Source organism: Octodon degus, unplaced genomic scaffold (assembly GCF_000260255.1).
Source record: "Octodon degus isolate 3935 unplaced genomic scaffold, OctDeg1.0 scaffold00123, whole genome shotgun sequence".
Lineage (NCBI taxonomy): Eukaryota > Metazoa > Chordata > Mammalia > Rodentia > Octodontidae > Octodon > Octodon degus.
In genome coordinates this window covers 2,256,366-2,267,805 of record NW_004524699.1, presented here as the reverse complement: position 1 = coordinate 2,267,805, position 11,440 = coordinate 2,256,366, and the positions used below count along the sequence as shown (strand labels likewise).

General features: G+C 62.9%; 1 protein-coding gene across 3 annotated transcripts in view; it reads left to right on the top strand.

The window, feature by feature from the left end:
* The window catches only part of Vav2 (vav guanine nucleotide exchange factor 2), a 126,484-nt gene that overhangs the window by 75,841 nt on the left and 39,203 nt on the right, over positions 1-11,440 (top strand). For all 3 annotated transcript variants that reach the window (XM_023700412.1, XM_004640409.2, XM_023700410.1), the window contains exon 4: positions 8,148-8,216. In XM_023700412.1, coding sequence (XP_023556180.1) covers positions 8,148-8,216 — 69 coding nt within the window. The remainder of the gene's footprint in view (positions 1-8,147; positions 8,217-11,440) is intronic.

Genomic DNA, 11,440 nt, shown 5'->3' with positions numbered 1-11,440 from the left:
CCATCACCCTCCCATCCATCCATCTGTCCACCCTGCACCATCCTCCATCCTTCCATCCATCCACACACTGACCATCTCTCCCCGCACCTGGCTAAATAGCCTGTAGTCCAGCCCTCCACCCACCTGAGTGTTTCGAGGCCAGTGCCCTTGTGTGGAGGCTCTGGGCGTGGGTGCCTCTTCTTGGCCGAGCCCTGGGCAGAGAGACTGGAAGCCTGGGCTTGGGTGTGAGTCCTGGACCCGCAAGCGTTGCGTGTGGCATCTCACCTGGGGAGGACCCCAGGCCACGCCGAGAGCCACCTGCTCGGCTCTGGGACCTTGAGCTTCCACACTGGAGTGATGCTTCCCTCCTCCTTCCCCAGAGAAAAAACTAAGGTGCAGGGGCCACTTGCCCAGGGTCTCGTGTGAGTGGCAGTCAGCTCCGGGAGTCAGCAGCCACCGCCCTTGCTTGTCCCTCGCCCTTCCCTCTGTCCTGTCGGTGAGAGTGATGGGTACTGCGACCAGTTCTTGGGCTGTGCTGGGTGTGCTGCTGATCGTGTGGGGCAGTGGGCCCCGGCCTGCGGGGGGCGCAGCAGCTGCATTTGGGGCTGGCTGTGGGCAGGAGCTTGGATTGCTGCTGTGATTCCACTTTGGTTCTTTCTGACAGGATGGCTGCCAGCCTGCGCCCAGAAGCATGGCCCAGCTGAGAGCAGCCCTTGCTGGTTCTCTCTGGGGAGCCCTGGATGCTGGGTCCAAGACCCAGGGGGCCTGGGAGGGTGGGGTGGTGGGCTGAGTGGTGGCCCCAAAAGGAGCCAAATGAGGACAAAGTGCCTTTGCAGATGCTATTTCTAGTCTTTAAGATCATCCTGACCACTGCGGGCCTCAAATCCACCAAGAGACTCACCGAGCGAGACACAGAGGAGAGGCCCGGAGCAGATGGGCCCCCATGGGTGGGGTGAGTCAGGACTGCCTGGGGCCACCAGAAGCTGGGAGAGGCGGGCAGTGCCCTTCCCCAGCTCCGACAGGGAGCAACCTGTGTTTCACACTTGTGGCATCCGAACCCAGGAGGGCAAGCACTCCTATGGCTTGAGGGCTCCTGCTTGCAGTCCCTGGTGACAGCCCAGGGAGCCTGCACTGTGGGGACGTGGATTTCACTGAATGAGGAGCCCTGGGAAGAGCCCAGGAGGAGTTCCTCGGTGCGTGTGTCCCTCGCGCCACAGGTGCTGTCCTGGGGCTTCCTCAGGGCCGGGCTAGCCGTGACCTCACGAGCCCTGCCCCTGCCCACAACGTGGCCTGGCTCCGGAGTGGCCCGTGTCTGAGGGTGGCTCGGGGTTTAGCAGGGACAAGCGGGTGAGTGTCTGGGGACCATGGCCTCATTCCCCAGCTGTTCTGCTCAAGTAGCGTTTGGGACACAGGACTGTCCCCCACCCGGCCTCCTCCTTCCCGAGGGGTGACAGTTCCACCCCACAGCCGGCAGAGCAGAACAAGGCCGCCTCTCCGGCACACGTCAGCGCTCAAAATTTATCTGGGCAGCTGTGCGCCGTTAGTGGCTCCTTTCCGGAGCCCAGGAAGAAAAGGCTCGTTGTGTTCAGTGTTGGGGTTTGTGCGCATGCAGATGGGCTGCCTTGCCCTGCGTGTGCTTGGGGCACCCGGCCCCACACGGGTCCGTGGCAGCCCCCACTCTTCCAGCCCCCCACATTCTCTGCAGCCCAGGGCTCTGCTTCCCGTGTCCAGGGTCTGTGTGCTGCACACCCCTTGTGGCGGTCCCCTGTCGCATCCCTCCTCGGTGCATGGCCATTTCTGGGGGCCTCATGGCTGGCTCTGGGGGGCAGAAGAGCTCTGTTTTCCCGTTGGAGGTGCAAGTGGGGAAACCGAGGCAGGCATGCGCGGGCCAGCCTGTGCTGGGCAGCTGCTCCTGCCGTGGCTGGCTCAGGGTCCCGGCCCTTGTGGGTTGGTGGCCCCGGGAAGCTAGCTTTTCTGCACGTTGGTGGAGTCCTCCCTTCCTGAGGGGGTGCGGGAGGCGCCCACAGGAGGATCACCTGCAGGGAGCAGCCGTCCCATCGCCACCTCGGAGCTCCTGGGGCACTGGCCCGGGCCCATGGCAGCATCCTCCCCTGGCTCCTAGAGGCAGGGGAAGATGAGGCGCTCTCGCTTCCCCACCCCCAGGCGCTTCCCCATTCCCGGGCCTCTCGGCCCGGTGGGCAGAAGCAGGCATCCAGGGACAGGTAGCTTGAGCAGGCCTCCAGTGAGCAGACCTCCGGGGATTGCCAGGCCTTGCCCCACTCCAGTGGTTGCCGTGGAAACGAGAAGCTGATCTCTGTCCCCAGACCACCCTCCCTGCTTCCCCTGACAGAGCTTGGTTGGCATCCTGGGCTTGGTGGAGTGCTGTCCATCCCGGCTCGGCCTGGAGTGGGCACCGATCAGTTAGTGATGCCTGCCACGGTTAGAGGGGCTGGGCCCTGGCTCTGCCATCCTGTCACAGCAGAGTCCCTGCAGGAAAGGTCCCTGCTCCTGGCAGCCTTCCAGGCTGAGGCCACCAGGCTGACCTCGCGCTTCCCAGCAGAAGTCAGCAGGAAGTTGGGGGAGGGGACAAGAGCGCCTACAGCTGCCACGTGCCTGGTCTCTGCCTGGGGTCCTGCAGGGTGCTGGCTGCCTGGAGCCGCCCGTCCTGACCCCAGTCCCCGCATAGGTCCTCCCTGTGGCCAACTGTCCTGTGGTTGGGGGGGGATCTGCTGTTGGGGTGCAGAGGCACGGGAAGACAGTGGCCTTGTGGCCGTGGCTGCCCAGTCAGACAGCCTCAGTGGTTCCCTTGGGAGAGTTGTTGGGGAAATGAGAATCACTGGGCCTGCGCAGTCACATCGCCCTGCCATTGGCCCGGACCTCGGTGGGGCGCCGCCTCCTGCGGGGCGGGGGCTGGGATCCACGGTTTGTCTGCAGCCCCCTAAGCCAGCATGTTCTCTGCACTGTGGACTCTGGAAATGGCAGCGCTGCCTAGGGAGCTGGGGGTCCCTCAGCATTCTGCTGTCTCAGCTTGAGGTGTCCCGGGGTCTGTGGACTCCCCGAGCTGCCCCTGCCTGCTCTGGGTGGGCGCAGTGCTGCCTTGGTGTCCCACCTTCCTGACCCCCTGTACCCGTGCAGAGAGAGGCTCCTGCCTCTCTGCCTTGACCTTGGTGAAGATCCTGCTGGTCAGACCTGGACCAGCCCCGAGGTCACTGCGCTCTGGCCCCATCAGACCTTGTCCCTACCTGACTGGCACTGGAGTCCCGGTCCTTCTTTCCCCAGCATACCAAGTCCTTTGTCCCTCTGCCCAGCTCCCACTTCCAGCCTCTAAATCACAGGGAGGGCCATGTCACCCCAGTCCCCTCTCAGATTGCCTGGGAAGCAGGTGCTTGCCACCTGCCCTGCGAGGTCCACGGGGCCCCACAGGTGTCACAGGCTGGGACTGTGCCCTATGAGCTGTCCAGGCTGCTCCCATTTCCCCCAGCCAGGTTGCCTCTGCACTGTGTGCTGTGTCCTCCCAGGGGACCGCCCTGCAATCTGACACTGACCTGCCGAGCAGGTGTGGCCTCAGGTGGGATGTGTGGCCTGGCTGTGATGCCCTGGTCTTGTCCCCAGTTCCTTTTAGGGAGGGGTCACGTGGCTGAGTGCCGCTTTGGTAAGCCTCTCCCATGTCCCAGGGGTTCTGAGGCCCCCCATTAGAAAGCCTCACCCAGGTGTGCTTAGTTACATGGGCCCGTGTCCTGGTTGGGGTCTTGACGTGCCTTCAAGTTTGCTGGTGCCAAAGGCGCCTGATGCGTGCCCTGGCCGAAGCCACCATGATGGCCTGTGAGTCTCCACAGTGCCACCTTCCCTACCCAGAGTCCAGTGGAGCAAGGCTGCAGGTGTGTGTCAGGGGAGGGGCTGGCTGCTGACCCCAGCCTAGAGGGCACAGGATTGGGCAGCTGTGGAGTTTCTGGGTGCCAGGGTGGTGCTCGAGGGTGAGGGGCCACTGCACAAGGATGCACCCGTGTCCCCATCTCTGTCTAAGCAGTTGCACTCTCTACCCAGATACTGCGCTTGGGGAAACTGAGGCTGTGGCCTGCAGAGCCAGGGTTTGAACCCAGTCTGTCTCTGCAGAGGCCTAGCTGTCCACTCCCCACCCCACCCCTGCCTCCCGCACGTGATGAGTCAGGTGATGCTCAGCTTGGAGTGTGTGGGGGCGCCAGGCCCAGGGCAGCATCTCTTGGCCATGTGCCTGCCTTGGGGTTGGAGTTTGCAGATTAGATGAAATAATGTGGTTAGCCCCTGCCAGATGGGGTCCGTGGGTCAGTGACCCCCAGCCCAGTGCTCTTCACAGGTGGGTGGGGAGTGGCACCAGGTGTGCAAGCTGCCTTGGTGTCCGTCCCCGATGTCATGTGGAGAGCGTGCTTCCATCAGGCCCCTGCATGACCCTCCAGCCCTTACCAGGCCTGGGCGGGCGTGACACTAACACCCCCAAGAGCCGGGCCAGAACCTCCTGGAGGAGGGGCTCTGTGAGTGACTCTTCATTGACACCGCCCCCAGGTTTGAGTTAGAAACCAAATCCGCCAGCATCCTGTATTCCGCAGAGATCTTGGGGTCCAGGCTGGCCTGGGGTCTCCTTCCCTCAGTGCCAGGATCTCTGCCACACCTGGGCCACCACTTCTTCCTGACCTTGGTGGCTTCCCGAAGCAGCTGTGTGCACCTGCCTGCGGGGTCCACAGCTCAGAGCGGAATGTCCCTGCAGTCCCGAATGCAGGGACCAGAAGGCCTGCGTGGATTCCAGGACTGGATGTGCGCAGCTCCTGCAGCCTGCTGGCCAGCTCGAGCAGGTGCCCAGTACATGCCTGGGGACGTGGACTGGAGAGAAGGCGAAGGAGGAAGGATTGTGTCTCCTCTGTCCCTCCTCTGAGGTGTGGCTCAAGCGCCCTTCTATGTGTCCCATCTTTGCGTCCTCCTCTTCCATTCTGGCTCCGAGTTCCTCCTCTGGTCCTGGCACTGAGGCCCATTGTCCTGGGCACATGGGGACCCACAGCTGGTGCTGAAGTCGTCTTCATGGGATGGGCCTCCTTCAGTGGGGACTCGCAGGAGGGCAGGTTGTGGAGGCGGCTTGGGGTGGAGCAGACGGCCTGTGATGCTTTGGCTTCCTGTGCCATGATCCGCCTAATCCCTGGCTGGTGCTACGGGAGGTGTGGTGTCCCAGCAGGCAGGCACAGGAAATGAGTCCTCAGGAAAGGCAGAGGATGGGCAGAGGAGTGCACTGCCCTGGGGGCCAGCTCGACCTTGCTCTCACCGACGAGGAGTGCCGCAGGCTGATGCCTGGCGCTCCGTGCAGCCGGGCGGGCCGCTGGGGCAGATGCAGGCTCAGCTGGTGTCTGAGGACGGGGCAAGGGCTGAGTCTGGCCAGGTGACCACAGTGACCCCTGTTGCTGGCCCTCCTGGACTCTGCCCAGAGACTGTCTGCACAGATGTCCCAGTGGTCTGTGAGGCTCAGGGCTCCTCCTCAGCTCACTTGGGCGGTGTCTTAGTGCAGGCCACACTTTGCGTCCTTTCGGGTGTGGCAGAGCGGCTTGGGAACAGCGTCCATCCAGCTCTTGGCCTGGCCACCCGCGAATCTGGCCACCGTGAAAGCCACCTGCCTGCCCGAGCATGCGCCCTCCACCCTCCACCCGTGCATCCACCACCCAGCAACCACCCGCCCCACCATCCACCCACCCATCTTTGCCATTCTGGTGCATGGCAACCTGCTCAGGGGAGGGACCCGGACAGAGAAAAGTCAGGTCTTCCTGCCAAAGGTGGGCTTTGCCTTGAGTCCTGGGAGCCGTTACGACGTGGTTGGAGTGAGGGCCGGGAGCGTGTGGGAGGCTGAGGTGGAGCAGCCCTGGAGGACTGAGGGTGCGAAGGGCCATGGACTAGCACAACCTCCACCCCATCTTAGGCACCCCCCAGTCCAGCTCTGGGCCCGGGCGCCTCCCTCCCTGCCTTTGTCACCCTGACTTGTGTGGCCTGTCTTGGCTTCCTTTGGCTGTGGCAGAAGGCCATCGAATTTGCGGTTCCATTCTTAGGGGCGCTGAGGCTCCAGATGGTGGTGGCAGAACAAGAATCCTGGGAGGCGCTGTGAGTCTCCCCACCTTAGCTTCTCACTTGAACTTCCACAGGATTGCAGGCGATGAGATGACAGGAGGGGCCACCGCAAGGCCCTGAAAGACAGAAAAGTGAAACAAGGGAAGCGTGTGCACACAGTCGTTTTTGAAAAGCCCCGAGGTTACCACGATGCCTTGCTCTGGTGGCCACCAGCTCTCTGTGTAGGAGGAAACGGTCCTGCAGTGCTCGAGGGGCATAGGTTGGCAGGCTTCCCCAGCACCAGAAGCAGATTTTGTTTCATTTTGTTCTGCTGAGGCAGAGTCTCGCTATGCAGTTCATACTGGCCCTGAACTCTCGCTGTGAGGCCCAGGCTGTCTCGAACTCTCAGCCCTCCTGTCTCAGCCTCCCTAGTGCTGGGGTGACAGGCGTGCACCACCACGCCTGACCTGAAAATGAACTTAAATGAAAACAAGGAGGTGTGGAAAGTGCAGGGCTGGTGTGGGGCTGAGGATGGTGCTGGTGACCTGACCCAGGGTGCTGAGGGTGGGGAGGGAGCAGTCCCGCAGTTCTCGCCCCTTTGGCAGCTGGGGTCACAGGAGGAGCTAGGAGGAGCTGAGCCCTGCTCCTCAACGCTGTACCCCATCAGCCCACAGGCTTCGGGTCAGTTTGGGCTCTGCTGTGGAGCGGGGTGACCCGGCTCCCTCCAGGGTTTCCTGGCTGAGAGCACAGCTGAGTCAGGAGGGCCTCCTCCAGGTGGCCAGTGTGTCATGGTGAACCGAAGATACTGCTCCTGAGTTCTGCTGCCTTGTTGACCGGAGAGGCAGAGAGGCGGGAGGAGAGGGGCGGAGCTGCCGGGTAGAGACCACCCAGGGGACATGCTGCTGCCTTGGACACGGGCTGCCGACGCAAAGCCCTGGGGTAGGGGACGTGGCCCAGTGGCAGCCCCAGACCTAGGCTCATGGTCTCTTGGGTCTGCGAGTGCCCAGTGGGGCCAGGCCCTTGGTTCAGCATCACCCGGAGGCTGCTGGACACCTGGCTGCTGACTCACCGTGCAGGCAGATGTCAGCCTGACCCGGTGGGCAGGCGGCAGGAAGGGTGAGGAGACGCCCGAGGCTGCTGGGTGCTTGGTTTAATTAAAAAGGACTTTCATCTCCTTACTGCTTTTGACGAGGCCTTTGATGTGCGCTCCCCACTTCCCTCCTGGCACTGGGCTCCTGGGGTGGCATGGAGCGAGCGGGCTCTGCGGAGACAGGAAGCTGACCCTGGGGTCTCCCGCTGTCTGCAGAGGCTGCGGGGCAAAACCCTTGCTTCCCTCTCCCCTGGAGCTTGTTCGTCTGGGTTTGGGTGACACAAGGCAGGTGCAAAGCAATTTCCTTTCCGTCTGTGCACGGGCGTCCCGCAGAAATAGGAAACTCCGAAGTGGCAGCTCACCCAGATCACGCTGTCTGCCAAAAGTGGGGGTGCAGGGGTCCTGGGGAGCACGGAGCACATTCCTTCAGGAAGGGAAGGAGGCTATCTGGTGGTTGTTGTGCTGCCCGGGCCAGCGGGAGGCAGACCCCACCCTGCTCCGCTTCCCTCCCGGAGCAGGTCCCTGGCAGAAGTTGGGGCCCCCCATTCCAAGTGTGTGCTCCTGTGGAGAGAGCGGGTGTTGCTTTATTTGGGGTGGTCAGAGAGAGGTAGATCCGAGGTGCTGGCAGGTGTCACGGTGCTGGGCACCTGGCGTTCCTGTGTGCCCTCCTGGGTGGCTGGCACTGCCACCTTCACATGCAGCATCTCACCTGGAGGTGTCCATGGGAAAGGCGGGTACTTCTGCCATCCCAGGTCCAGACTCCTTGTCCCTTCAGACGTCCCTGGCACGCAGGGGACAAGCTGGGTGCTGCGCTGCATCCATGTGGACCTTGCCTTGGGTGGGGCCTGGCTGTGGGGCCTGCAGGCTCAGAGAGGTTTAGGTGCTCGCTGAGACCTCCAGCTAGGAAGCGGCGGCCCTGAGGCTTCAGAGCGAGCTCTCCGGCTGCCAGGGTCCTGTCCCCGACACCCAGTGTCCGGCCCCTGTGGTCACCCGAGTCCTCTCTGTCCTCTTCTCTCCCCAGGCCTTTTCCCTCCGAGGAGACCGCGGAGAATGATGAGGATGTCTACCGCAGCCTGGAGGAGCTGGCTGAGTAAGGGGCAGGGGCGGGGGGCAGGGGCGGGGGCGGGGGTGGCGGGAAATGGGGAGGCCGGGGAGGGGAGGCGCCCCCGGGTCCCAGCAGGGGAGAGGGCAGCGCCACGTTCGGGCAGGGCTGGTCCTTGGGACTTGGGGTGGCCCGTGGTGTCTTGGCCGGTGGGAGCCTGGGCTGCTGAGTGGCTTAGGGGAGCCAGAGCCTCGGTCTTCCCGCCGCCTGCCGCCTGGAGTTAGCCTGGGTGCTGCCTGGGTCACAGCGCTCTCCTGGGCTTGGGCCTGGAGCGTCAGGGCCTTCCTTGTGCTTTCTGGGAGGGTTCCATGGCTCTACCAGCCCCAGCCCGTGCCTGGCCATCTCTGTGGGAACGGATGGAGCCCCTGGCCTGTCTCCACGGGGCAGCTGTGACCAGAGAGAGGCTGTGTGGTGCCCGCCAGGGAGGGCATGAGCTGCTGGTCTGGGGGAGGTGGCACCGCGTTCTGCAGAGCGGGGACCAAGGCTGCCAGGTGCCCCTCTGGCTCCTCGAGTTTCTTTGTTCCAAGACAGATTGCGCATGACTGTGGGTGACACCTCGCCGGTTTCTTCCCTTCCTGCCTGCACCTGTGTGCTGGGGAAGCGGCATAATGTCAGCGGCCCAGCGTTTCCTGAGCACACGTAGGCTTTGAGGCCTGGCCGGAAACCGTGGGCCTAGGTGAACCATGTGTGCAGGACCCTGGCCACAGATACGCTAAGCCAGCCACAGTCCAGCACGCCCCCGCCAGCTGCAGCGCAGCTCGGGATCCCTCTGTGAGGGATTCCTCAGCCCCAGCCTGTTGGAGGGAGCTAGGCTTCTAGGCCTGGGGTGTATCTGGCAGTATGGGGGTGCCTGGAGTCCCCGGAGCATCTGTGGTGAGCGGGTTAGCATGCCCATGTTGAAACTGAGTCCTTGAAGCAGGCATCAGGGCCTGGGGTTCCTGCCCAGCTGCCCCTGCGGCCGTAGCCAGTCTCAGGCACCCGGGAGCACCCGAGGTGGTTCTAGAGAGGGTGTACGCCAGCACACGGGGTCTCCGGGGATGCAGGCTTGGAGAAGGCAGGGACCCAGGCTGGATTGCACCCCTGCCTATCTGTAGTCAGGTTGCTGGTGGAGGTCGGGGTCCGGGCCCCCTATGCCCTTTCTCCATCCTTCTCATCCACCACTTGCCATAGCCAGGTCTGGGGAGCCCCGTGCACCCCACCCCAGCCACATGACCACCAGCCTGCCAAGCCTTGTGCTGTCAGCCCCTGGCCACGTGGGGATCTCCCTGATGAGGTGGGTGACTGTCCTGCTCCCCACGTCCTCCTGAGCTCAGCACCTGGCAGCACTGACACTGCAGGGAACCACAGTGTGCGGGGCGGTGCTCTTGAGCCCTGGGGGCCTCCCTGCTGTGTGGATTCATCCTCGACAGTTCCCTTGTCCCTGTGGTCACCTGGTGGGGCCCATCCTGGTACTTCCCTTTCATAGACAGGCTGGGGACAGGGAGTGTCTTGGCCCCAGTCACACAGCTGATAAGTAAGCAGCAGAGCCACCATGTGACCCGTCTGTGCCCAGTTCTCCCCAGCTGGCATGCCGTGACCCCAGAGCCTGGGAGCGCTCAGCTGTGGTTTCTGCTCAGGGTCTGAGCTGAGGTGGGGCTGTGCTTCCCAGAGCCCCAGGATGGGGATGCTGAGGGCAGGAGGCCCTTATCTCAGTGGGTGGCCAGGCCCGTGTCAGGTTCCGTGGGACCCGTTCAGAGCCAGCATCCCAAGCAGTGGGTCAGGCAGGCCTTGAACCCGGTGCCTCTGTCTCCCCTTTCCCTGCCTTGCCTGGTGGTGACAGTTCTGATTCAAAACAGGACGGAATCATCCACACAGGAAGCACTGGGTTCCTTTGTGACAGTAGGAGTCGGCTGCCCCACTGTGTGGCAATTGTTGATGGGTCCAGCTCGCCTAGAGGCTGAGGCAGGAGGGTTTGGAGTTCAGGTCTGACCTGGGCAGCTAAGCGACTTAGTTAAATAAAAAGTAAAGTGCAGGGAGAGCTGGGGCTGCAGCTCAGGGACAGCCAGCACCTCGGGGTTCAGTTCCCACACCGCCTCCCCAAGAGGGAGAAGAAGAGCAAGGGGCCTCCTGAGTCCTCGCGTTCCTTATGACTGCAGTTAGCGCAGACGAAAACCATAAATTGTAGGAAGGGGAATGAATTTGGATCTTTAACTTGAAGCTTGGTCCCAGCAGCCCCAGTTTAATAAATTTTTCATGCTTCTCATGGAAGAGCAGGGCTTCCTCGCGTGCTGTCCCTGTGGACTTGGCATTAATAGTTAGCCTTGCACAAACAGCCCTGCCGCTGTGTATCTGGACTCTGCCCGAGGAGGGAACATAGCTGTGAAGCTTCCAGGCAGGCGCTGCGGAAGTGGCCCGTGGTGGCTGTCCCCTCGCAGGCCTGCCAGACCCTGCTGGCTGCCGGACACAGGCCCCTCAGCCTTCCCTACCTAGAATGGTTCTCAGGGCTGTGTGTCCCCCAGGCAGGGCCCTGGCCCTGGGCCACCTGTGGGAGGGGCCCCGTGGTCGCTGTCGTTCATTCAGTCATTAATTCATCTGCTGTCTTCTGGTGACGCTGACCACGGTGTGTAGGGGCCCTGGGGATGGCTCAGCCTCCAGAGACTCCATGCACCTTGCGGGCGGGGGTGGGAGGTGAGCCGAGGGGCGCGTCTCCACACAGGCCCCGCTGCCCAGCCGTGCCCAGCCCGTCCTCCCCTGCCCTCGTGTCTCGGAAGGCTGCTGCTTCTCTGGGCCTCCGCTCCCTCCTATGAGTCAGTTGCACGAAGGCAGAGCCCACCCCGTGGAACCGTGGGGAGACAGTGGTGCGGGAACAGTGGCGCGGGAGATCCTGCCTGTCCTGTCTTGTCTGTGGTGGCGGTGGCTCTGTGGTGCGGCAGAAATCAAAGGCAGCTGCGTGTGTGCCTGGGGCTTTCTAGTCGGCAGTGTGGAAAAGTAAAAAGAAACAGGAAATCGGTTGTAAGATTTTATTTGACCTGATGGACCCCAAACGCTGCCCTGCAGCTCACCGGCGGGGAAGCCATGTTCTTTAAAGCTGCGCTGTGCTCTTTAATGTCCTTTCATGTTGCCCCGGGTTCCCCCATCCGGCTCCCCTCCACGTGCTGCAGCCGGCAGTCAGGTCTCCCATCCAGAATGTCCTTGTGGGTGAGCAGAGCCCACATGGGAGCCGTGACCCTGGC